This window comes from Scyliorhinus canicula, chromosome 1 (assembly GCF_902713615.1).
Source record: "Scyliorhinus canicula chromosome 1, sScyCan1.1, whole genome shotgun sequence".
Lineage (NCBI taxonomy): Eukaryota > Metazoa > Chordata > Chondrichthyes > Carcharhiniformes > Scyliorhinidae > Scyliorhinus > Scyliorhinus canicula.
In genome coordinates, this window is record NC_052146.1 from 309,333,877 (window position 1) to 309,360,844 (window position 26,968).

At 50.3% G+C, this 26,968-nt stretch overlaps 1 protein-coding gene across 1 annotated transcript in view; it reads right to left on the reverse strand.

Annotated features, from left to right (window-relative positions):
* LOC119976704 (L-gulonolactone oxidase) overlaps window positions 1-26,968 on the reverse strand; it is a 103,233-nt gene that overhangs the window by 58,597 nt on the left and 17,668 nt on the right. The window contains exons 2-5 of the mRNA XM_038817418.1: window positions 17,595-17,696; window positions 15,154-15,279; window positions 12,805-12,899; window positions 102-192 (exon numbers count right to left, since the gene is read on the reverse strand). Coding sequence (XP_038673346.1) covers window positions 102-192; window positions 12,805-12,899; window positions 15,154-15,279; window positions 17,595-17,696 — 414 coding nt within the window. The remainder of the gene's footprint in view (window positions 1-101; window positions 193-12,804; window positions 12,900-15,153; window positions 15,280-17,594; window positions 17,697-26,968) is intronic.

Here is a 26,968-nt window from a genome sequence, read left to right on the forward strand (position 1 = left end):
TGGGGATGACTCCAGCCTGGCTTTGACCACTCTAATCTGATGAGATAACATTTAATCACAAAGCTAAGATAGGGGGCTGATTGCCTGGAAGGAGCTGGTACCTGTGTTGCCAGGATGCCGTGCTGGATGCCAGTGTTGTGGGTGCCGGTTCCAATCACACCACCAAGAGCCACATCGGACACAGCACCAATACTAAAAGAGCAACAAGGTACATTGTTAGTGCAAACACAGCCTCGGCAGATCAGACGCCAACCACAGCAGGAGATCATGGACACAGGTGAGAGAAACGCTTAACCTGAGCATGTTAAGGAACGGGTGGTGGAATGATCGAATCTGGGTTTAGAATGAAGAAACGCAAGAACCAAAGGGGAACCATCTTAAAATTGGAGCCAGACTGTTTAGAAAAAAAATATCAGAAAGGAGTGTGTTTGGCATCTTGAAATACATTAAGGTAGATAAGTCCCCAGGGCCTGATGGGCTCTACCCCAGAATACTGAGGGAGGAAATTGCTGAGGCCTTGACAGAAATCTTTGGATCCTCACTGACTACAGGTGAGGTCCCGGAGGACTGGAGAATAGTCAATGTTGTTCCTTAGTTTAAGAAGGGTAGCAAGGATAATCCAGAGAACTACAGGCCGGTGAGCCTTACGTCAGTGGTAGGGAAATTACTGGAGAGAATTCTTCGAGACAGGATCTACTCCCATTTGGAAGCAAATGGACGTATTAGCGAGAGGCAGCACGGGTTTGTGAAGGGGGGGTCGTGTCTCACTAACTTGATCAAGTTGTGTTGAGGAAGAGACAAAGATGATTGATGAAGGATGATGTCCACATGGACTTTCGTAAAGTCTTTGACAAGGTCCCTCATGGCAGACTGGTACAGAAGGTGAAGTCACACGGGATCAGAGGTGAGCTGGCAAGATGGATACAGAACTGGCTGGGTCACAGAAGGCAGAGAGTAGCAATGGAAGGGTGCTTTTCTAATTGGAGGGCTGTGACTAGTGGTGTTCCGCAGGGTCAGTGTTGGGGCCTTTGTTGTTCGTAGTATATATAAATGATTTGGAGAAAAATGTAACTGGTCTGATTAGTAAGTTTGCGAACAACACAAAGGTTGGTGGAATTGCGGATAGCGATGAGGACTATCAGAGGATACAGATTGGTTAGAAACTTGGACAGAGAGATGGCAGATGGAGTTTAATCCAGACAAATGTGAGGTAATGCATTTTGGAAGGTCTAATACAGGTGGGAAATATACGGTAAATGGCACAACCCTTAAGAATATTGACAGGCAGAGGGATCTGGGCGCACAGGTCCACAGGTCACTGAAAGGGGCAACACAGGTGGAGAAGGTAGTCAAGAAGGCAGACGGCATGCTTGCCTTCATTGGCCGGGGCATTGAGTATGAGAATTGGCAAGTCATGTTGCAGCTGTATAGAACCTTAGTTAGGCCACACTTGGAGTATAGTGTTCAATTCTGGTCGCCACACTACTAGAAGGATGTGGAGGCTTTAGAGAGGGGGCAGAAGAGATTTACCAGGATGTTGCCTGGTACGGGGGCATTAGCTATGAGGAGAGGTTGAATAAACTTGATTTGTTCTCACTGGAACGACTGAAGTTGTGGGGAGACCTGATAGAAGTCTACAAAGTCCAAAGATGTGCAGATTAAGTGGATTAGCCATGCTAAATTTCCCTTAGGTTAGATTGGATTGCTGGGTTATGGGGATAGGGTGGAGGTGTGGGCTTAGTAGGGTGCTCTTTCCAAGACCTCGTGCAGACTCGATGGGCTGAATGGCCTTATTCTGCACTGTGAATTCCATGATTGTACAAGATTATGAGGGGCATGGATACAGTAGATAGTCAGAAGCTTTTTCCCAAGGTGGAAGAGTCAATTACTCGGGAACATAGGTTTAAGGTGCAAGGGGCAAGGTTTAGAGGAGATGTACGAGGCAAGTTTTTTTACACAGAGGGTAGTGGGTGCCTGGAACTCACTGCCGGAGGAGGTGGTGGAAGCAGGGACGATAGTGACATTTAAGGGGCATCTTGAGAAATACATGAATAGGATGGGAATAGAGGGATACGGACCCAGGAAGTGTAGAAGGTTTCAGGTTAGACAGGCAGCATGGTCGGCACAGGCTTGGAGGGCCGAAGAGCCTGTTCCTGTGCTGTACTTTACTTTGTTCTTTGAATTAAAGACTCCTTCATGCAGTGTTTTGGAAACCTGGAACTCTCTCCAACAAATGGTGAGGGATGCTTGGGCTCAAATGGAGTGTTCAAGAATGAGGTGGATGGAGTTTTGTTATTCGATAAAAGGTATTGACGGATTGTGGAAAAGTCAGGCAAAGCGGACGAACATGTCAGCGATACAATCTGACTGAACAAATACTATCATTGGTTCAAATACCAATCCAACATCTAAATTCAATTCATGAAGAAACAAACTGGAATGATAAACTATCATTCATTGGTGTAAACAAAACCCCCGCTGGTTCACTAATGTCCTCTCGGGAAGGGAATCTGCCAACCTTACCTGGTCTGGCCTACACGTGACTCCAGACACCCAACTCCCATCCTTCCAGCCACACTAATGTAGTTCTGCCCTCAATGAGCAGTTGGGGAAGAGGCAAACAAACAAATGAATGGGCATAGTGGGCAAATGAATGGCAGATGCAGTACACTTTGGATCAATGCGAGGTTATCCATTATGGTGGCAAAAACAGGAAGGCAGATTATTATCTGAATGGCTATAAATTAGGGCTGGGATTCTCCCGCAAATGGTGGGGCAGCCCGTACCGGCGGCAAGAGCGGTGCGAGCCACTCCGGAGTCCAGACGCCCGGAAGTTGCGGAATCCTCCGCACTTCCGGGGTCTAGTTGGCGCCGTGCCAACTGGCGCCGAAGGGCAACCGAGGGCCGGTGTGAGTTGGCGCATGCGCAGAACCGGTGGCGTGTTTCCTGCGCATGCCCAGGGGGGTTTCTTCTCCGCACCGGCCATGGCGGAGCCTGACAGAGGCTGCGGAGGATTCCGCAACTTCCGGGCGTCTGGAGTGGTTCGCACCGCTCTTGCCGCCGGTACGGGCTGCCCCATCAATTGCGGGAGAATCCCAGCCCTAATTTATAGCCATTCAGAGGAAATAGCCTTGCGGAGGAAAAAAGTGCCCCCACTGCACAGCCCCCCCCCCCCCCCCCCAACCCCCAGATCGGTGGGCCCCGATTGCGGGCCAGGCCACCGTGCCCCCCCCCCCCCCCCGTCCCCGAGGACTCTGAAAGCCGCCCTCCAAGCCAGGTCCCGCCAGGATGGACCATGCTTATTTCACATCGCCGTGAATGGCCGGAAATGGGTGGCCGCTCGGCCCAGAGAATTACCTGGGGGGGCGGCGCTGCAAACAGCCCCCGACCAGCGCGGCCCCCGCCCGAAAATCAGCGCCGGAGAGGCGGGGCGGGATTCACGCCGCTCCCCGGTGGGGGTGGTCGGAGAATCCTGTCCTAGGGTCGGGGAATGTGCAGCGGGACCTGGGTGTCCTCGTACACCTGTCGCTGAAGGTAAGCATGCAGGTACAGCAGGCGGTAAGGAAGGCTAATGGTATGTTGGCCTTGTTAGCGAGTGGATTCAAATACAGGAGCTGGGATGTGTTGCTGCAATTACACAGGGCCTTGGTGAGGCCACACATGGAGTATTGTGAGCAGTTTTGGTCTCCTTTCCTGAGGAAGGATGTTCTTGCTCTTGAGAGTGCGCAGTGAAGGTTTACCACACTGATTGTTGTGATGGTGGGACTGCGGGCGGCACGGTAGCCCAGTGGTTAGCACAGTTGCTTCACAGCTCCAGGGTTAGGGTTCGATTTCCGGTTTGGGTCACTGTCTGTGCGGAGTCTGCACGTTCGCCCCGTGTCTGCGTGGGTTTCCTCCGGGTACTCCGGTTTCCTCCCACAGGTGTGCAGGTTAGGTGGATTGGTCAGGCTAAATTGTCCCGAGGTTAGGTGCGGTTACTGGGTTATGCGGATGGGGCAGAGATGTGGGCTTAAGTGGATGCTCTTTCCAAGAACTGGTGCAGACTCGATGGGCCAAATGGCCTCCTTCTGCATTGTAAATTCTATGATACTATGATTAATGAGGAGAGATGGAGTTGGTTATGATTGTATTCACTGGAGTTCAGAAGAATGTGGGGGAAATCTCACAGAAACCTATAAAATTCTACCAGGACCGGACAGGGTAGATGCAGGAAGAATGTTCCCGATGGTGGGCCTGTCCAGAACCAGGGGTCACAGTCTGCGGATACGGGGTAGACCATTTAGGACAGAGATGAGGAGACATTTCATTTCATTTCAAATTTCTTTATCCAGAGAGTGGTGAGCCTGTGGAATTCATTCCCACAGGAAGTAGTTGAGGCCAAAACATTGTGGTCAGGATTCTCCATCCCAAGACGCTGGAATCGTGAAATACGATTGGGCGGAATATTCGGCATTAGCCGAAAATCAAGTTTTTCAGCCAAACGCAATGCTGTTCTATGGACTGTAGACAGCGGCATGAATGTGTTCATCGCCGCATGCTGGTGTGGGTGTGTAAATGGTGCATATTAACAGGCACAGCCCAGCATTTCCTGCGGCTTCCGCGATGCTCCGCCTCCATCGGGAGGAATTACCGACGCCGTGTTTCACTTGTGGTTTCAACAATCGGGAAACAGGCTCCGTGGCTGCTGAGGGAGAGAGAGGGGGTACGGAAAGTGTCCAACATCGCTATAGTGTGCTGACAGCTGTGCCGCTGGCCGGGGGGCTTCTGCCAGGGTCTCGGGGGTGGGGGGGGGGGGGGGGGAGGAGTACGGGGCGGCCAGAATGTGGGCTGCAGGGGGGAGGTGGACTGGCACGGAGCACCATTGCCACAGCCGATCAGGCACCCATGCAGCAGCGAGACTGCCCACTGGGAACTTGGCTCCACGGGCCCCATGGGTGCTCCCTCAGGCCAGTCCCCTCGGTACCCTCTGGCCCCAGACCACCCATCAATGGGTGCATTGGAATTGCGTATGCTCTATGGTGTGCCAGTGCTAGCCCTTTAACATGAGGTGAATGGGTCCGGAACTGGCACCGCTTTCGTCCAGGTACAGCACTCGTGATTCAGTCCTAGTGTCAGCACCGCTTTCGTCCAGGTACAGCACTCGTGATTCAGTCCTAGTGTCAGCACCGCTTTCGTCCAGGTACAGCACTCGTGATTCAGCCCTAGTGTCAGCACCGCTTTCATCCAGGTACAGCACTCGTGATTCAGTCCTAGTGTCAGCACTGCTTTCGTCCAGGTACAGCACTCGTGATTCAGTCCTAGTGTCAGCACTGCTTTCGTCCAGGTACAGCACTCGTGATTCAGTCCTAGTGTCAGCACCGCTTTCGTCCAGGTACAGCACTCGTGATTCAGTCCTAGTGTCAGCACTGCTTTCATCCAGGTACAGCACTCGTGATTCAGTCCTAGTGTCAGCACCGCTTTCGTCCAGGTACAGCACTCGTGATTCAGTCCTAGTGTCAGCACTTATGTCTCCCACATGGAGGATTCCGCTGTGTATGTTGTCACAAAGCAGTTATACAAAGCACTTGGGGTGGAAGAGATTAAAGGATATGGGGGGGGGGGGGGGGGGGGGGGGGGAGGTGGGTACAGGTTACTGAGTTGGATGAGCAGCCATGATCATAATTTTTTTAAAATAAATTTAGATTATTGATGCGACCATCAATTCATTCAGAGACACGAGTTGAAGTAAACTGTGGCTTTAATTGGCTTACAACTGAGCCTGCCTGCGACTATGCTGAACTGAGGGCGGACTCGTAGGACCGCAGCACTTATACTTCCTGCTGGGGGCGGAGCCAAGGGCGGAGCCCTGTACATGCTCCTCATCTCCCCCTGTGGGCAGAGCCGCGCAACGGCTCACAGATGGAGCCCACAGGGACACAGTAATGTACAGTGTGAATTTATAGTGGTTACACATTCACCACAATTATCCAATTCATTTTCTCCAATCAAGGGGCAACTTAGCATGGCCAAGCCACCTAGCCTGCACACCTTTGGGCTGTGGGGGTGAAACCCACGCAAACACGGGGAGAATGTGCAAACTCCACACAGACAGTGACCCAGAGCCGGGATCGAACCTGGGACCTCGGCGCCATGAGACAGCAATGCTAACCACTGTTCCAGCATGCTGCCCTTGCCATGCTGATCATTTATGGCGGAGCATATTCGAGGGGCCAAAGGTCCTCCTCTTGCTGCTTTTTTCCATGGGGACGACCGAACGACCCCATCAAGCCCGATTCGGTGACGCGACACATTAAAATGCGAGAGATTTATGATGCTCGGATCACCTCGCGGGATATAATGAGGTGGGGGGGGGGGGGGGGTCTCCCAGGCCTCAGAGACTCTCGGCAGAGTGATTGCCCGGCACTCCCACTGCCACCCGGGCACCTTAGTACTGCCAGTCTGGCACCTTGACACTCCCACCCTGGCACCTTGGCAGCGCCCGTGCCTAGGTGGCACTGTTATGTGGGCAGGGGCACTTCTAGGCTGCCAGTGCCCAGATGCTAGGTTGCCCAAGCTAGGAGTCAGAGTGCCCTGCCCTTATAAGGTGGGATGAGGGGGGACTCAAGGACCACCGAACAGGTAAGTTGGGGAATTGGTGCCCATTTAGCACTGCCAGCTGGCAGGGTCACTGCCAAGGTGCCAGGTTGGCAATTTGTGCGCAAGCGCGATGGGGTCGGGGTTACCCATTGGGGGAGTGAGAGGGTGGGGGTGTGAGCTTTCCATATTGCGTTCGGGCTGACCGGGGTAGATCGGAGATCCATTGGGGGCCTTGGCGATTGGGACGCCATTTTTAAAAGGCGTCCCGATCACTCACTGACAGGGGGCGCTCGAGCGAGCAGAGCTGTATAAAACAGATCTGTGTGCGACCTCGGCCATACGTTCCCCATTCAGGCCCCTTATTCAGCGTGGGTCGTGTTGAATAGCCACGTGTTTCTCGGCACACCTCGCACGGCTAGGAGACTTTGTTCCCTTTCGGGAAGATCGCGGGTGGCACAGTGGTTAGCACTGCTGCCTCACGGCTCCAGGGTCCCGGCTTCAATTCCGGCCTCGAGTGACTGTGCGGAGTCTGCACGTTCTCCCCGTGTCTGCGTGGGTTTCCTCCGGGTGCTCCGGTTTCCCCCTGCAGTCCCAAAGATGTGCAGGTTAGGTGGATTGGCCATGATAAATTGCCCCTTAGTGTCCAAAAAGGTTAGGCGGGGTTACGAGAATAGGGTGGAGGCCTGACCCTAGGTAGAGTGCTCTTTCAGAGGGCCGGTACAGAATTGATTGGCCGAATGGCCTCCTTCTGCATTGTAGGGATTCAAATGCTATGATCGCGCCCTATGCTTCGACATCTGCTGATCAAGAAATGTTAAAAACAGACACTTAATTCAAATGCGTTCAGGCACATCAACATGAATACAAACACATATATACACACAACTGAACATAGCCAATAACACTGTCACAGTATCTCCGCTAAGCCCTCACCCAACTTCCCAACCCCCTCCTGCAGATCAAATTGGCTCATTTACTGCTGTGTAAATCCTCAGCCTTTCTGTAGAAACATGATGGACTACGCAGTTATCAAGATTAATCAGTGTCCGGAGATTATATGGAATCCAGAGAGTGAGCAGAAATCAAAATCTATCACATTTTATTGAGAAGCCATTTGAAGCCTTTTGTTTTATTATCTGGGCAGTTAAATAGATTGAGCACAAAAAACCACGGCTAAAGGTTATTTGCAGCGAGCTGCGTGGCTGTCAGTAACTCTCAGCTCTCCGCACCCTCTGGGGAATAACTCGGAGGTCACTGCATCGACCACAACTCTCACCCCACTTTCACCAGACATTTCCATCTCTGCCTGCGTTCAGCCCTCACCCACTCTATCCTCTTCCTCGACAGCTCAGATCTGCTGGGTCACCAAGGCAGGGGCTCCCTATGGGTAACTTCCTCCAATGCCCATTATTCAAGAGAAACACACTTGGCTGTTCCACTGTGGAAGGAACTGCAGACGAGTCACAGATGGAAGCTTCTGGCCACTGTCATCGAGCTGGAGCCTTATTGATCTCCCACTCTACACCTCTCAAGTCTACTGTTAATCTCATACCAATTCCCAGCCCCCCTGCCCCCACTGTCAACATGCTGGACAACATTCAGCGCTCGCATTTAGACTCCATGCTAAGTTTGTTGAATTCAGGGGGCTGTGCTCACAGTCTGTGTGTGTGCCTGTCAGGCTGGGGGTCAGGCAGGGCCGGTGGTCTGATCTGTGTCCTTAGACAGCGTTGCCCAGTGACCACATGTGGGAACCGAAGCTGGTTTAAAAAGTGATGATGTGGAGATGCCGGCGTTGGACTGGGGTGAGCACAGTAAGAAGTCTTACAACACCAGGTCCAACAGATTTGTTTCAAACACTAGCTTTCGGAGCACTGCTCCTTCCTCAGATGAATGAAGAGGGGGGTAAATCCCTAATCATTACTACTTCTCCCTAACCCTCACTAAACCTTCACGAAACCCTCACAACGCTTCCCTAATCATGGAATCATAGAATTTTCAGTGCAGAAGGAGGACATTTGGCCCATCGAGTCTGCACCGGCTCTTGGAAAGAACACCCTACTAAACCCCACACCTCCACACTATCCCCGTAACCCAGTAACCCCACCTATCCTTTTGGACACTAAGGGCAATTTATCATGGCCAATCTACCTAACCCGCACATCTTTGGACTGTGGGAGGAAACCGGAGCACCCGGAGGAAACCCACGCAGACACGGGGAGGACGTGCATACTCCGCACAGAGAGTGATCCAAGCCGGGAATCGAACCTGGGACCCTGGAACTGTGAAGCCACTGTGCTAACCACTATGCTACCGCCTGCCCGTCATCCGGCAATTTCTGGTTTTATTTCGGATTTCCAGCATCCGCAGCATTTTCTTTTTATTTGCTTTTCTTTACTATCTTTATGGATTTACTCCCCAGGTTTTCACCGACAGACCCACCCGGGAGATGAAGCTACAAATCCTGGAGAGTCTATCCGGAGGGCTGGTAACTCCATTCCTGCTGGTCTGACGCACAGACGTGGGAGCGCAGGATTGGATCGATTCTGATGCCGTGCCCCCTGTTCCCAGTTAATGAGAGCTGTGGGACAGTGCCCACTGGCCTCGCTTGTTCATCACTGGGGTGGGTACCAAAAATTACCCTGGGGAGGCTGACCGATTGTGGGTACAGCACAGAAGGCCAATGACACCGGGCAGTGAGATACACTGGCCTGGCACAGGCTGATGATCCGGGGGCAACAGGGCATTGAGAGGGGGGAGGATGAGGCCAATTGCTTGGTAGCTGCTCCCGAGTTGAATATATGGCCTGGAACGCACTGCACCTGAAGGTTGGTACTGATAATAATAGTAATAATCTTTATTGTCACAAGTAGGCTTACATTAACACTGCAATGAAATTACTGTGAAAAGCCCCTAGTCACCACATTCCGGCGCCTGTTCGGTTACACAGAGGGAGAATTCAGAATGGCCAATTCACCTAACAAGCGTGTCTTTCGGGAGGAAACCGGAGCACCCGGAGGAAACCCACGCAGACACGGGGAGAACGTGCAGACTCCGCACAGACGGTGACCCCAAGCCGGGAATCGGACCCGGGTCCTGGGCGCTGTGAAGCGACCGTGCTAACCACTGTGCTACCGTGCTGCTCATGTGAAAACAAAGTTTGCAGGCTCCCACACAGGACCCCAGGTTTAGCTGCAGGCACTGGGGACGAAAGGTTCATCACAAATCAATTGTGCAGTGTAAGGAGGGGATTACTTTCCTGAACTACATCGTGCACACAGGGTTTAACACCTGGCTCAGGCACATTCCCTGGATGTTAACGCAGGTACTTTAGTAACATGGAGTCTTGCGATGGGGGGAGGTGGGGGTGGGCTGGGTGCAGAGAGTGTGCAGGCTCACAGATTCCACAATACTGGGATGATTGGTTTGTTTTTCACCATCAAAACACAGGGAGTCCATGAAAAATGAACAACGTCCCTTCAGAATGAATCCCAGCCCCCTGTCCCCTGCGCCCCCCCCCCCCCCCCCCCCCCCCCCCCACACCTCTCCTCCCCATTCCCACCTTCAAAAACTCCAAGAAAACCGCCACTCGGTTTCAACACGACTTGCTTTGCCAAGGAGGAATTTGCCAAAGTCCGTATAAACTCGTGACGCTGTACAGATCTTGCAGCGGACAGACTATAAAATATTAACAGTTATTTAATAACTTGCTGTAAAATACCATTTGCCGTGACAGAAGCGTTTTGCAGTGACTGTGGTGGTTAATTAACAATGTTTCACTGGGGCTGTTAGCACAGCAGTTACCGTGGGTTTCAATCATCTAGGTCAACGTGCAAAACACATTATTCACATTCACTGAACCCGAACACTCCTGCTGTGGCTAGCTAATTCATCAGCAAGGTTCCAGTAATTTATACATTACTGATCACTCTTGTGTGCAGTCTTGTTGCTGATCAATGCAATAAGCGTCAGTGACACTGGATGACATGGTTGTTTGAACTCTGACTTCTTACCCCTGGGATATGGGCTTGAACACAGATCCCTTTGCCCCCCCCCAGAAAGGGGGAACAAGCTCGCCTGGGCCCAATGTGAGTTTCAATCTATGTCAGTCACTTCCACTTGGGGAGGGAGTAGAAATTAAATCTGGACCCAAACTGACAGTGTGCAGGCCGACAACCAGCTCTCACCATCTTTGTCAATAACATGGATACAAACAGTAACCAGAAAAGCGAGCAGGATGTTGGCCTTTGTCTAAAGAGGAGGCTGGTGGAGTTAAAGTTATGTTAACATTGATACAAAGACATGATTGGACAGATTAACCGTGTTCAGTTGCTGGTGCTCGCCAGCAAGAAGGGCCACGGAGAGTGTGCAGAATAGAAGGAGACTCATCGATAAAGGGGTTACATTAGGAGGTCAGCAGGTGGCGTCAAACATGGCCGGGATTATCTGGAGTCTACAGGGCCGGGAGGTGATCAGATTGAGGACTGACACTAGCTTGGGTTGAATGACTCGCTCCATCTTGAATGCTCAGCAAAAGGGGAAAATCGTTTTCACCCAGAGGGTGGTGGGAGTTTGGAATTCGCTGCCTGAAGAAAGGGGGCTGGAGGCAGAGACCCTCATAAAGTTTAAGTAGTATTTAAATCACACTTGCGATCATAGAATGTCAGAATCCCTACAGGCAGAAGGAGGCCATTCAGCCCATCGGGTTTGCACTGATCCTCTGAAAGAGCACCCTACCCAGTCCCACTCTCATGCAGTATTCCCGTAACCTAATCTTACATCCCTGGACACCAAGGGACAATTTATCATGGCCAATCCACCTTACCTGTGTCATAATATCCACTCATGTATATCATGAGATGCAGACAGGCAGTGATTGACACACAGGATAACCAATGAACACACACGACACAGAACAACCAATCACCAGACAGGACACCACCACTATAAAGCCCACAGGGCATTAAGGCTCTCCCTCTCTCACAGGACATGGCTAGGGAGATAGTCACAGTGCACAGGCCAGTGAACATCATCACCATGTGATAGAGAGCTAGTCTGGTCAAGCCAGTAGGAGATTATCAGTTAGGTTAATAGTGTGTCAACCCACAGCAGATTATGTACAGCAATCAACAGGTTCAAGAAAACAGTATTGGACCATCTCCTGTGCCGGAAGCCTTTTTTTCATTTTACTGCATCCAGTTGCAGTCGATGTTGGACCAACACAGATAACACATCAACCTGCACATCTTTGGATTGTGGGAGGGGACCTGCGCAGACATGAGGAGAACGTGCAGCCTCCACACGGGCAGTGACCCAAGGCCGGAATTGAACCCGGGTCCCTGGCGCTGTGAGGCAGCAGTGCTAACCACTGTGCCACCCTGCTGCCCCAAGGCTCACAAGGCTATGGGCCATGTGCTGGAAAATGGGATCAGAATAGCGAGGTGGTTGTGTTTGACCAGCACAGATGCGATGGGCCGCAGGGCCTTTTCTGTGCTGTAGACCGCTATCACTCAGTCTCTCCCGTTTACTGGCAGTCAGGGAGGCAACTCAGAGATAGCTGGGCCACAGGTGGGGGGTCGGGAGAACCTGTGGGTGGGGGGACCTGGGGGACCTGGGGGACCTGTGGGTGGGGGGGGGGAACGACTCTTTGTGAGAAAAGATTCCCTGCTTCAGTCACAGTGGGAATGTCACTCGCCCTAATCCGGAGGCCTCAGGGAATGTTCCAGTGACACAGGTTCCAATCCGACCAATAATGTCTGGAATATAAAGCTAATCTCAGTGGCGGCGACTGGTCTGACTCTTGTTGAATATTGTAATTCTCCACCGAGATCTGCTGTCTCGTTTGGCCCATCCTCCAGATCCAGAGTAACTACCTCTGAAAGGCAAGCCACTCAGTTCTGGGACAATTGGGTAGGGTTACTAACCAGGGAATGTGTGTAACCTTGGAGAAAAAGCTTTTGAAACTTCTCTTTTCCAGATATTTGAATGTTGACAATGGGGAAAGGGTTGTTTTGACTGATAGGGAACATTGTGCAGTTGGAGACATTGGAGACGGAGCCCCATTGCTCCCCGGTTGATGTCGGAAGGTCGAGCGTCGGTCGCACAGCTGGAAGTGTTGGTGACTAATGGCTGGAGGCTGGTCATCTGATTAAACCTCCGACAATAAACTTAATCACGGTTGGCAACCCCACACCCCCATTCCAAAAAAAAAAAGATTTTAAAAGTACTCACTTGGACAGAGCCAATCCAAGCGCATCTAGTTTTTCATTCAGATCAGACAGCAACATCCCCGCTTCGGCTGTGACCCATTTCCTCTCCTTATCCACCTGGAGAGGAAGAACTTCCATCAGTGACCTATTGCTCTTGTGTGGTGCAGCCAATGGATGAAATCAGTGTACTTCCAGGTCAAAGGGCCCGGACGAAGCCTGGGTTTGCCAATTATTTCTTTCCAAATAAGGGGTAATTTAGCGTGACCAATCCACCCATCCTGCAGACCTTTGGGTTGGGGGGGCGAGACCCATGCAAACACGGGGAGAATGTGCATATTCCACACGGACAGTGACCTAGGGCCGGGGTCGAACCTGGGATCTTGGTGGCGTGAGGCAGCAGTGCTAACCACTGCGCCACCGTGCTGCCCTAGCCATGATCATAATATATGGCAGAGCATACTCAAGGGCCATAGGTCCTCCTCATGCTCCTATTTTCCATGGGGACAATCGAACGACCCTGTCAAGCCCAATTCGGTGACACGACACATTAAATCACGAGGGATCTAATGGGGGGGTCTCCCAGGCCTCAGAGATCCCCTTAACTACCCTCGTTGTTGCTCTTTGGATTTCTCCCCCCTCAGGGGGCAGTGGAGGCTCGGTCTGAGAATACATTCCAAGGTTGTGTCAGACAGATATTGGATGGACGAGGGAATCCAGGACTATGAGGGATATACAGGAATTGAGGCCACCATCAGATCAGGCCTGATCCTTTTTGACTGGTGGAGCTGGCTCGTTGGCAGAAGAGTATTTGATACGGATTCTCTTCCATTCTGTATGGGCCCAGGCAGAATACATTGAGTTTACAGCACTGGCCATTCAGCACAGGTGCTCTGTGTTGATGTTGATGGTCCAAAGGAGGCTCCTCCTTCCTCCCCTCCCCCGTCACCCCCGCCTCACTCCCAATTCTCATCCTATTGAGATATTAATTTCTCCCTCACATCTTTATGCAGCTTTTCCTGAAACCCACCATTGCTACTGGTTTGAACCGCTCCCTGTGGGAGTGGGTTTCACACTCCCAAACCCTCTTGAGTTGCAGCCATCTAAGATGGCCACCTGCAAAGGACCATGGGAATTATGGCCAACCCAGGACTCAGACAGCCTATGTGTATCTAAAACACAGGTAACCAGACCTGACCGAAACTCCCGCTCGTTTACATTTGAATGGTCTATTTTCCCAGGAAAATAGAACTCCAATCAAGCAACCGGTACACCCACAGACTGATCGGTGCCACTCCCATGCTCAAAGCACAGCTGCCAGGTCAATGACCGCTGGGGACCCGCCCAGCCACCAAGGCACCCGCCCCTTTATTGGCCGAAATCGAAGAGAGTGATCAGAGCCCTGTTGAACTATTGGGTCCAACGTTAAGGACCGCCCCAAAGAGCGTGAAATCCCAGAGGGATAAAAAGAGAGCGCAGCCATGTGTTCTGTCTCTTTTGGATCGGGCCTGTGCCAGCCCAGGAACAGCCAGCCAAGTTCAAGACCAACGATCGCTACCTGACGGATGAGCCCAGCAGAGACAGAGCCACTCTCTTCGAACCAGCCGAGTGAAACCCAGATAAAGGCCTTATCCATTTGCACAGTGCCGGTCACCCTGAAGTTAAGTATAGGTTATTGTAGCTGATAGGTGTAGTTTAACTCGTAGTGGATATTGTGTTTGCATGTCGAGATAACTTGTGTATGTAAATAAACCATCTTTTGAACTAACTAACTGGTTGTGTGGTCATTTGATCGACATAAGGGAAAGACTTGTGGTTCACCGTGATAAATAAATAGAGCAACAGGGTAAAGGGGTTTCTCATGAATTCCTGGTTGCATTTATTGGTAACTGTCTTATATTTAAGGCCCTTTAGTTTTGTCTCCCCCCTGAAAATGGAAACATCATCTCAATGAAGCCTTTCAATAACCTGCAGTCACCCCTCAGACTGTTTGCTAGAGAAAGCACCGAGCCTGATCAAGGCTTCCTGATCATTACAATGGCTTGGTTCTCTTGGCCATTCTAATTAATTCACTTTTCTCCAGAGCCTCTATTACCTTTTTGATGTGGAGACCAGAAGTGTTCACTGTTCACTGAGTGCGGAGTGATGGTGATATTAACTGTTGTTAGGTCGCACAGCCAGGTTCCGTGTTTGGGTCACAGAACATTAACAAGTGGGTTAATCTCCAGTGTGGGCACAGCTTAGATCACAATGAATCCATGCCAGGAACCTCCATCCAGGGCAGAGGCTAGGAGCAGGTCACCTGGGGTAACGTAGGAAACCCAGCTGGCAATATCAATGGACATTATGTTGAACATGTCAGGGTTAATCTTACCTGGAGAATCCGGTTCAGCTTGTTGAGCCTGACGAGGTAATTGTCAGTACAGGCAATATCAGAGGGAGAATGGCCACAGCCCACGATCTTCACTCGCTTATTGCGCAGTTTGGCAAGTTCGAGGATCTGTCAATGGGAAGAATTTAACAACCTGCGTGAGAATCAGCATTTGCAAGTCAGCTGCTGTCTGTTTAGGGGACGAAATTGCTGCTTGCACAAAGGGGAAGAACAAACAGCAAACACATTTCAGATATGGAGCACTGTCCCCAGTGTGTATATCCTGTATCTCTCTGTCCCCAGTGTGTATATCCTGTATCTCTGTCCCCCAGTGTGTATATCCTGTATCTCTGTCCCCAGTGTGTATATCCTGTATCTCTCTGTCCCCAGTGTGTATATCCTGTATCTCTGTCCCCAGTATGTATATCCTGTATCTCTCTGTCCCCAGTGTGTATATCCTGTATCTCTCTGTCCCCAGTGTGTATATCCTGTATCTCTGTCCCCAGTGTGTATATCCTGTATCTCTCTGTCCCCAGTGTGTATATCCTGTATCTCTGTCCCCCAGTGTGTATATCCTGTATCTCTCTGTCCCCCAGTGTGTATATCCTGTATCTCTCTGTCCCCAGTGTGTATATCCTGTATCTCTGTCCCCCAGTGTGTATATCCTGTATCTCTCTGTCCCCAGTGTGTATATCCTGTATCTCTCTGTCCCCAGTGTGTATATCCTGTATCTCTGTCCCCAGTGTGTATATCCTGTATCTCTCTGTCCCCAGTGTGTATATCCTGTATCTCTCTGTCCCCAGTGTGTATATCCTGTATCTCTCTGTCCCCAGTGTGTATATCCTATATCTCTCTGTCCCCAGTGTGTATATCCTGTATCTCTCTGTCCCCCAGTGTGTATATCCTGTATCTCTGTCCCCAGTGTGTATATCCTGTATCTCTGTTCCCCAGTGTGTATATCCTGTATCTCTGTCCCCAGTGTGTATATCCTGTATCTCTGTCCCCAGTGTGTATATCCTGTATCTCTGTTCCCCAGTGTGTATATCCTGTATCTCTCTGTCCCCAGTGTGTATATCCTGTATCTCTGTCCCCAGTGTGTATATCCTGTATCTCTCTGTCCCCAGTGTGTATATCCTGTATCTCTCTGTCCCCAGTGTGTATATCCTGTATCTCTCTGTCCCCAGTGTGTATATCCTGTATCTCTGTCCCCAGTGTGTATATCCTGTATCTCTCTGTCCCCAGTGTGTATATCCTGTATCTCTCTGTCCCCAGTGTGTATATCCTGTATCTCTGTCCCCAGTGTGTATATCCTGTATCTCTCTGTCCCCAGTGTGTATATCCTGTATCTCTCTGTCCCCAGTGTGTATATCCTGTATCTCTCTGTCCCCAGTGTGTATATCCTGTATCTCTCTGTCCCCAGTGTGTATATCCTATATCTCTCTGTCCCCAGTGTGTATATCCTGTATCTCTCTGTCCCCCAGTGTGTATATCCTGTATCTCTGTCCCCAGTGTGTATATCCTGTATCTATGTCCCCAGTGTGTATATCCTGTATCTCTCTGTCCCCAGTGTGTATATCCTGTATCTCTGTCCCCAGTGTGTATATCCTGTATCTCTGTCCCCAGTGTGTATATCCTGTATCTCTCTGTCCCCAGTGTGTATATCCTGTATCTCTGTCCCCAGTGTGTATATCCTGTATCTCTGTCCCCAGTGTGTATATCCTGTATCTATGTCCCCAGTGTGTATATCCTGTATCTCTCTGTCCCCAGTGTGTATATCCTGTATCTCTGTCCCCAGTGTGTATATCCTGTATCTCTGTCCCCAGTGTGTATATCCTGTATCTCTCTGTCCCCAGTGTGTATATCCTGTATCTCTGTCCCCAGTATGTATATCCTGTATCTCTCTGTCCCCAGTGTGTATATCCTGTATCTCTGTCCCCAGTGTGTATATCCTGTATCTCTCTGTCCCCAGTGTGTATATCCTGTATCTCTGTTCCCCAGTGTGTATATCCTGTATCTCTGTTCCCCAGTGTGTATATCCTGTATCTCTGTCCCCAGTGTGTATATCCTGTATCTCTGTCCCCAGTGTGTATATCCTGTATCTCTGTCCCCAGTGTGTATATCCTGTATCTCTGTTCCCCAGTGTGTATATCCTGTATCTCTCTGTCCCCAGTGTGTATATCCTGTATCTCACTGTCCCCAGTGTGTATATCCTGTATCTCTCTGTCCCTAGTGTGTATATCCTGTATCTCTCTGCCCCCAGTGTATATATCCTGTATCTCTCTGTCCCCCAGTGTGTATATCTCCCCTCCTCAGTGTGTATATCCTGTGCAATCCTTGAATCAATAACTGGTGACAATCTCTATGTTTCCCCGGATCTAATCCATTCAGTAATGGGTGGTGACTGGTTTTGTCTAAGGGTTGAATCAGCTGATCGGAAATCTCACCTGTCGGATCTCCTCCACGGTGGTGGGTTCGAAGTAGAGCTCTGGCTCACAGCTGTATGTGGTCGCCCAGTTTTGGAACTGGTATCCCATGGTGCCTTGAACCTGAGTAAATGACAAATTGCGGAGGGAAGGGGAGAGTTAAAGGGATTTGAGAGCTTAAAGTTTCACGAGCTCAATGAACCTTCATCAGTATAACATGGGAATTAGGAGCAGGAGTCGGCAATTCAGCCCTTTGAGCCTGCTCCACCATTCAGCCCCTCGAGCCTGCTCCACCATTCAGCCCCTCGAGCCTGCTCCACCATTCAGCCCCTCGAGCCTGCTCCACCATTCAGCCCCTCGAGCCTGCTCCACCATTCAATCACATCATGGCTGATCTCCTCCTAGCCTCAAATGCATCTCCCACCTGTTCCCCAAATTACATTAACCTGTTTTTAAAAAAATCAGAAATATATTTCTCCCTCTTCAAACTTGTTACTGACTCAGATTCCACCACGCTATGGGGTAGCGAGTTCCACAAATTCACCACCCTCAGCGAGAAGGAGATCCTCCTCGTCTCAGTTTTAAATCTATCGCCTCTCAACCTGTATCCGTGACCCCTCGTTCTAGATTGCCCCACGAGGGGGAACATTTGGTCCGTTTACTTTATCGATCCCTTTTAGTATTTCATACACCTCAATCAGATCCCCTCTCATCCTTCTAAACTCCAGCGAGTTTTAGCCCAATCTCTCCTCATATGCCAACCCTTTCATCCCCAGAATCAATCTGGTGAACCTCCTCTGAACTGCCTCAAATGCCACCACATCCCTCCTCAAATAAGGAGCCCAAAACTGGACACAATACTCCAGATGTGGTCTCACTAAACACCCTATACAATTGCAACAAAACTTCTCTACTTTTATGGTCCAGTCCTTTTGCAATAAACGCAAACACTCCATTTGCCTTTTTAATGACATGCTGTACCTGCAAACTGACTTTCTGCGATTCATGAACAAAGACGCCCAGATCCCTCTGCCTAGAAACATTTTAAATCTACTCTCCATTTCGATAATAATTTGCCTGATTATTTTTCAGCCAAAATGGATAACCTCACACCTATCTATATCAAACTCCATCTGCCAAATTTTGGCCCAATCTCCTCGCTGATCTATACCTGTCTGTAAAATCTTTATTTCCTCTTCACTGCCTGCTTTCCCACCTATTTTAGTATCAACTGTAAATTTTGCTACGTTACACTCTGTCCCTGCTTACAGATCATTTATTTAGATTGTAAACAGTTGAGGTCCGAGGACTGATCCCTGCGGCGTGCCGCTAGTTACAGTTCACCAGCCAGAGAAAGATGCATTTATCACGACCCTCAGATTTTCTGTCAGTCAGCCAATCCTCAATCTCATCTAGTGCTCCACCCCCAATTCCCTGCAATCTCACCTTCTGGACCAGTCTTTTATGCGGCACATTTTCAGACATCTTCTGGATGTCTAGATATGCCACATCCACAGGTTCCCCATTATCCACCTTGCTGGTTACCTCCTCAAAGAACTCAATCAAGTTTGTCAAGCATGACTTTCCCTTCATAAAACCATGCTGACAATGGTGAAAGACAACAAGCTTTGTCTTTCCAAATATGTGAGTTTTCAGTTCTGTGAATGGAGATCTGAATATGTTGTACACACTCTCCTGCTGCTACAGTGTGGACGCTCGGCATGTTAAAAATGTCACTCCATTTGACACTCTGAAACGGAGCTGGTTCTCACAATCCTAACGGGGATTGGTGGATTGCTGGCAGATTGTTCCTTTCCTGCAGTTTTTCCTTCATGGATGGATTTGCTCAGAGCTCCTTCAGCTGAACTTTAGGGAAAGAATTCCTATTTTTGTAGAGATTTCCATGGCCACATGCTGTCCCAAAGCACTTTACTGCCGGTGAAGTACTTTGGTAGTTTAATCATTGTTGTCATGCGGAAAATGTAGCACAGCAAGACCCCATGTGGCACTGTGATAAAGACCAGCTAATCTGTTTTACTGATGGTGGCTCAGGGATAGAAATACTGGGCTGGACACTGGGGAGAACGCATCTGCTGTACTTCCAGATGCTGAGAGGTTGTTTCCCCTTGTGGCAGAGTCTAGGGCCAGAAGGCATCATCTCAGAGTAAGGGGGGTCACACAGTTAAGACAGAGATGAGGAGGAATTTCTTCTCTCAGAGGGGGGAGTGAATCTGTGGAACTCTTTACTGTAAAGAGCTGTAGAGGCTGGGTCATTAAGTATGTTCAAGGCTGAGATAGAGAGACTTTTAAATCAGTAAAGAATTAAGGGTTATGGGGTTAAGGTGAGAAAGTGAAGTTGAGGATTATTATATCAGATCAGTCATGTGGCGGAGCAGGCTCAATGGGCGGAATGGCCGACATCTGCGCCTCCATCATACGGTCTTGGTTGAAGATTTGAAGAAGGAATTTGAGAGGCTTCTGTTGAACGTCTCATTTGAAAGTCAGCACCTCGAACATTGCAGCTCTGCTGGGTCAAGTGTCTGGGTCAGGAACACATGGCCAGGAGTAAGGGTGCCACACACACAGACCACACTTGGGAAATCTCCAAGTCTGATTGGGATTGAGCCACGGATTTCTTAGAGCTGTAAATCTTCATCGTAATTAATCACAGAACGAAAGTAGGCAAAAAAAACAACACGCTCAGCAGACACGCTCTGTTTGAAAGCAATTCTGCCGGAGGAGGAAACAATGGCCAACCTCAATGGGAAATGATGAGGAAGTTTCCATCTGCACACTGCGAGCTGGTAATTTACTCCATAAATCAGACTCAGTGAATAAATCAATCCTCAGATGTGTAATTAAATGATGGAGCGTTTCCTTTGAGACTGGCTGCTGAGACAGTGCTCAATTCCACTCCAATTACTGCTACCTTCATTGTCTGAGTTTTATTGTCAATCCAGACAATGTTCACAGGCTGCTGCAAATGTGATAAACAGCAACCCCAATTTAATCAAATAACTGACTTCACATATATTCATTGCCTCACTTCGTGCAAATGACATGAAAGAGAGAAGAATTCTCGAAACACGAGACTGTGATTCTGATTTTCAAGCTGAGGAATTTCATTTCTGGGGAAGGATCAAAGAATTCTGGCCAACACTCACAGGACAGGTACAGCACGGGGTTAGATACAGAGTAAAGCTCCCTCTACACTGTCCCCATCAAACACACCCAGGACAGGTACAGCACGGGGTTAGATACAGAGCAAAGCTCCCTCGACACTGTCCCCATCAAACACACCCAGGACAGGTACAGCACGGGGTTAGATACAGAGTAAAGCTCACTCTACACTGTCCCCATCAAACACACCCAGGACAGGTACAGCACGGTGTTAGATACAGAGTAAAGCTCCCTCTACACTGTCCCCATCAAACAATCCCGGGACAGGTACAGCACGGGGTTAGATACAGAGTAAAGCTCCCTCTACACTGTCCCCATTAAACACTCCCAGGACAGGTACAGCACGGGGTTAGATACAGACTAAACGTCCTCTACACTGTCCCCATCAAACACTCCCAGGACAGGTACAGCACGGGGTTAGATACAGAGTAAAGCTCCCTCTACACTGTCCCCATCAAACACACCCAGGACAGGTACAGCACGGGGTTAGATACAGAATAAAGCCCCCTCTACACTGTCCCCATCAAACACACCCAGGACAGGTACAGCACGGGGTTAGATACAGAGCAAAGCTCCCTCTACACTGTCCCCATCAAACACTCCCAGGACAGATACAGCACGGGGTTAGATACAGAGTAAAGCTCCCTCCACACTGTCGCCATCAAACACTCCCAGGACAGGTACAGCACGGGGTTAGATACAGAGCAAAGCTCCCTCTACACTGTCCCCATCAAACACTCCCAGGACAGGTACTGAACGGGGTTAGATACAGAGTAAAGCTCCCTCTACACTGTCCCCATCAAACACTCCCAGGACAGGTACAGCACGGGGTTAGATACAGAGTAAAGCTCCCTCTACACTGTCCACATCAAACACTCCCAGGACAAATACAGCAAAACAGATTATTGAGTCATTCATCATATTGTTGTTATGGGATCATACTGTGTAAAAGTAGGCTGTGGGTGAATTTTCTACGAGCAGTGATATCCACGTCACTGTTGATGCTGAAAGTAATTTTACGCATGAGCATCCGTTCATTCTTCCCAATAAATCTGTTTCTGTTGTTCCTTGACATGCAATTTCAGGGAATAATGTATTTTATAATTCAACCATTTCTGGTAAAACTGCAAATGATGAATAACATCATTGACCTGTTATAACTGCAATACGTTGTATCAGAGTAAGAATCTACACTGAGTGGTTATGATTAACCTCACCTCAGCTTTCACACCACTCATTTCAAACAGACTGTGGTTTTCCGCGATCACAGTGAGTCTGACAATGTGACCGCATTCACACTGACTCGGAGATTATTTAATTAACCTCAGGTTTCGATCAGCACCGCGTATAAACAAAGCTCAATGACACATCGGAAATGCCACTGGGGATGTGCTGAAAGTTTCAGACACGCTGAGGTTTGTACATTCTATCAGCAGCCGAATGCTCCAACAGTCAGAATCTGTGTTGGACAAGCGAAGGAAGTAATGAGGTTCACTCAACTGGTGCATTGGCAAATTAACCGAGAGATCTCCCAAAGACCAGACCTGACTGAGAGATCTCCCAAAGCCCTGACACAGAGATCTCCCAAAGCCCTGACACAGAGATCTCCCAGAGCACTGACACAGAGATCTCCCAAGGCCCTGACGCAGAGATCTCCCAAAGCCCTGACGCAGAGATCTCCCAAAGCCCTGACGCAGAGATCTCCCAAAGCCCTGACACAGATCTCCCAGAGCACTGACACAGAGATCTCCCAAAGCCCTGACACAGAGATCTCCCAAAGCCCTGACACAGAGATCTCCCAAAGCCCTGACACAGAAATCTCCCAAAGCCCTGACACAGAAATCTCCCAACGCCCTGACACAGAGATCTCCCAACGCCCTGACACAGAGATCTCCCAAAGCCCTGACACAGAGATCTCCCAAAGCCCTGACACAGAGATCTCCCAAAGCCCTGACACAGAGATCTCCCAAAGCCCTGACACAGAGATCTCCCAAAGCCCTGACACAGAGATCTCCCAAAGCCCTGACACAGAGATCTCCCAAAGCCCTGACACAGAGATCTCCCAAAGCCCTGACACAGAGATCTCCCAAAGACCTGACACAGAGATCTCCCAAAGCTCTGACACAGAGATCTCCCAAAGCCCTGACACAGAGATCTGCCCACGCCCTGACAAAGAGATCTCCCAAAGACCTGACACAGAGATCTCCCAAAGCCCTGACGCAGAGATCTCCCAAAGCCCTGACACAGAGATCTCCCAAAGCCCTGACACAGATCTCCCAGAGCACTGACACAGAGATCTCCCAAAGCCCTGACACAGAGATCTCCCAAAGCCCTGACACAGAGATCTCCCAAAGCCCTGACACAGAAATCTCCCAAAGCCCTGACACAGAAATCTCCCAACGCCCTGACACAGAGATCTCCCAACGCCCTGACACAGAGATCTCCCAACGCCCTGACACAGAGATCTCCCAAAGCCCTGACACAGAGATCTCCCAAAGCCCTGACACAGAGATCTCCCAAAGCCCTGACACAGAGATCTCCCAAAGCCATGACACAGAGATCTCCCAAAGCCCTGACACAGAGATCTCCCAAAGATGAGACCTGACTGAGAGATCTCCCAAAGACCTGACACAGAGATCTCCCAAAGCCCTGACACAGAGATCTCCCAAAGCCCTGACACAGAGATCTCACAAAGCCCTGACACAGAGATCTCCCAAAGCCCAGAAACAGAGATCTCCCAAAGGCCTGACACAGAGATCTCCCAGAGCCCTGACACAGAGATCTCCCAGAGCCCTGACACAGAGATCTCCCAAAGCCCTAACACAGATCTCCCAAAGCCCTGACACAGAGATCTCCCAAAGACCAGCCCAGACACAGATCTCCCAAAGCCCTGACACAGAGATCTCCCAAAGACCAGCCCGGATACAGATCTCCCAAAGCCCTGACACAGAGATCTCCCAAAGCCCTGACACAGAGATCTCCCAACGTCCAGCCCTGACACAGAGATCTCCCAAAGTACTGACACAGAGATCTCCCAGAGCCCTGGCACAGAGGTCTCCCAAAGCCCTGACACAGAGATCTCCCAAATCCCTGACACAGAGATCTCCCAAAGCCCTGACACAGAGATCTCCCAAAGCCCTGACACAGAGATCTCCCAAAGCCCTGACACAGAGATCTCCCAAAGCCCTGACACAGAGATCTCCCAAAGCCCTGACACAGAGATCTCCCAAAGCTCTGACACAGAGATCTCCCAAAGACCAGCCCTGACACAGAGATCTCCCAAAGCCCTGACACAGAGATCTCCCAAAGCCCTGACACAGAGATCTCCCAAAGCCCTGACACAGAGATCTCCCAAAGCCCTGACACAGAGATCTGCCAGAGCCCTGACACAGAGATCTCCCAAAGCCCTAACACAGAGATCTGCCTAAGCTCTGACACAGAGATCTCCCAAAGCCCTGACACAGAGATCTCCCAAAGCCCTGACACAGTGATCTCCCAGAGCTCTGACACAGAGATCTCCCAAAGCCCTGACACAAAGATCTCCGAAAGACCAGCCCTGACACAGAGATCTCCCAAAGCCCTGACACAGAGATCTCCCAAAGCCCAGACACAGAGATCTCCCAAAGCCCTGACACAGAGATCTCCCAAAGCCCTGACACAGAGATCTCCCAAAGCCCTGACACAGAGATCTCCCAAAGCCCTGACACAGAGATCTCCCAAAGCCCTGACACAGAGATCTCCCAACGTCCAGCCCTGAGACAGAGATCTCCCAAAGCCCTGACACAGAGATCTCCCAAAGCACTGACACAGAGATCTCCCAAAGCACTGAAACAGAGATCTCCCAAAGCCCTGACACAGAGATCTCCCAACGTCCAGCCCTGACACAGAGATCTCCCAAAGTACTGACACAGAGATCTCCCAAAGTACTGACACAGAGATCTCCCAGAGCCCTGGCACAGAGGTCTCCCAAAGCCCTGACACAGAGATCTCCCAAAGCCCTGACACAGAGATCTCCCAAAGCCCTGACACAGAGATCTCCCAAAGCCCTGACACAGAGATCTCCCAAAGCCCTGACACAGAGATCTCCCAAAGCCCTGACACAGAGATCTCCCAAAGCCCTGACACAGAGATCTCCCAAAGCCCTGACACAGAGATCTCCCAAAGCTCTGACACAGAGATCTCCCAAAGACCAGCCCTGACACAGAGATCTCCGAAAGCCCTGACACAGAGATCTCCCAAAGCCCTGACACAGAGATCTCCCAAAGCCCTGACACAGAGATCTCCCAAAGCCCTGACACAGAGATCTGCCAGAGCCCTGACACAGAGATCTCCCAAAGCCCTAACACAGAGATCTGCCTAAGCTCTGACACAGAGATCTCCGAAAGCCCTGACACAGAGATCTCCCAAAGCCCTGACACAGAGATCTCCCAGAGCTCTGACACAGAGATCTCCCAAAGCCCTGACACAAAGATCTCCGAAAGACCAGCCCTGACACAGAGATCTCCCAAAGCCCTGACACAGAGATCTCCCAAAGCCCAGACACAGAGATCTCCCAAAGCCCTGACACAGAGATCTCCCAAAGCCCTGACACAGAGATCTCCCAAAGCCCTGACACAGAGATCTCCCAAAGCCCTGACACAGAGATCTCCCAACGTCCAGCCCTGACACAGAGATCTCCCAAAGCCCTGACACAGAGATCTCCCAAAGCACTGACACAGAGATCTCCCAAAGCACTGAAACAGAGATCTCCCAAAGCACTGAAACAGAGATCTCCCAAAGCCCTGACACAGAGATCTCCCAAAGCTCTGACACAGAGATCTCCCAAAGTTCTGACACAGAGATCTCCCAACGTCCAGCCCTGACACAGAGATCTCCCAAAGCCCTGACACAGAGATCTCCCAAAGCCCTGACACAGAGATCTCCCAAAGCCCTGACACAGAGATCTCCCAAAGCCCTGACACAGAGATCTCCCAAAGCCCTAACACAGATCTCCCAAAGCCCTGACACAGAGATCTCCCAAAGACCAGCCCAGACACAGATCTCCCAAAGCCCTGACACAGAGATCTCCCAAAGACCAGCCCGGATACAGATCTCCCAAAGCCCTGACACAGAGATCTCCCAAAGCCCTGACACAGAGATCTCCCAACGTCCAGCCCTGACACAGAGATCTCCCAAAGTACTGACACAGAGATCTCCCAGAGCCCTGGCACAGAGGTCTCCCAAAGCCCTGACACAGAGATCTCCCAAATCCCTGACACAGAGAGCTCCCAAAGCCCTGACACAGAGATCTCCCAAAGCCCTGACACAGAGATCTCCCAAAGCCCTGACACAGAGATCTCCCAAAGCCCTGACACAGAGATCTCCCAATGCCCTGACACAGAGATCTCCCAAAGCCCTGACACAGAGATCTCCCAAAGCTCTGACACAGATATCTCCCAAAGACCAGCCCTGACACAGAGATCTCCCAAAGCCCTGACACAGAGATCTCCCAAAGCCCTGACACAGAGATCTCCCAAAGCCCTGACACAGAGATCTCCCAAAGCCCTGACACAGAGATCTGCCAGAGCCCTGACACAGAGATCTCCCAAAGCCCTAACACAGAGATCTGCCTAAGCTCTGACACAGAGACCTCCCAAAGCCCTGACACAGAGATCTCCCAAAGCCCTGACACAGAGATCTCCCAGAGCTCTGACACAGAGATCTCCCAAAGCCCTGACACAAAGATCTCCGAAAGACCAGCCCTGACACAGAGATCTCCCAAAGCCCTGACACAGAGATCTCCCAAAGCCCAGACACAGAGATCTCCCAAAGCCCTGACACAGAGATCTCCCAAAGCCCTGACACAGAGATCTCCCAAAGCCCTGACACAGAGATCTCCCAAAGCCCTGACACAGAGATCTCCCAACGTCCAGCCCTGACACAGAGATCTCCCAAAGCCCTGACACAGAGATCTCCCAAAGCACTGACACAGAGATCTCCCAAAGCACTGAAACAGAGATCTCCCAAAGCCCTGACACAGAGATCTCCCAAAGCTCTGACACAGAGATCTCCCAAAGTTCTGACACAGAGATCTCCCAACGTCCAGCCCTGACACAGAGATCTCCCAAAGCCCTGACACAGAGATCTCCCAAAGCCCTGACACAGAGATCTCCCAAAGCCCTGACACAGAGATCTCCCAAAGCCCTGACACAGAGATCTCCCAAAGCTCTGACACA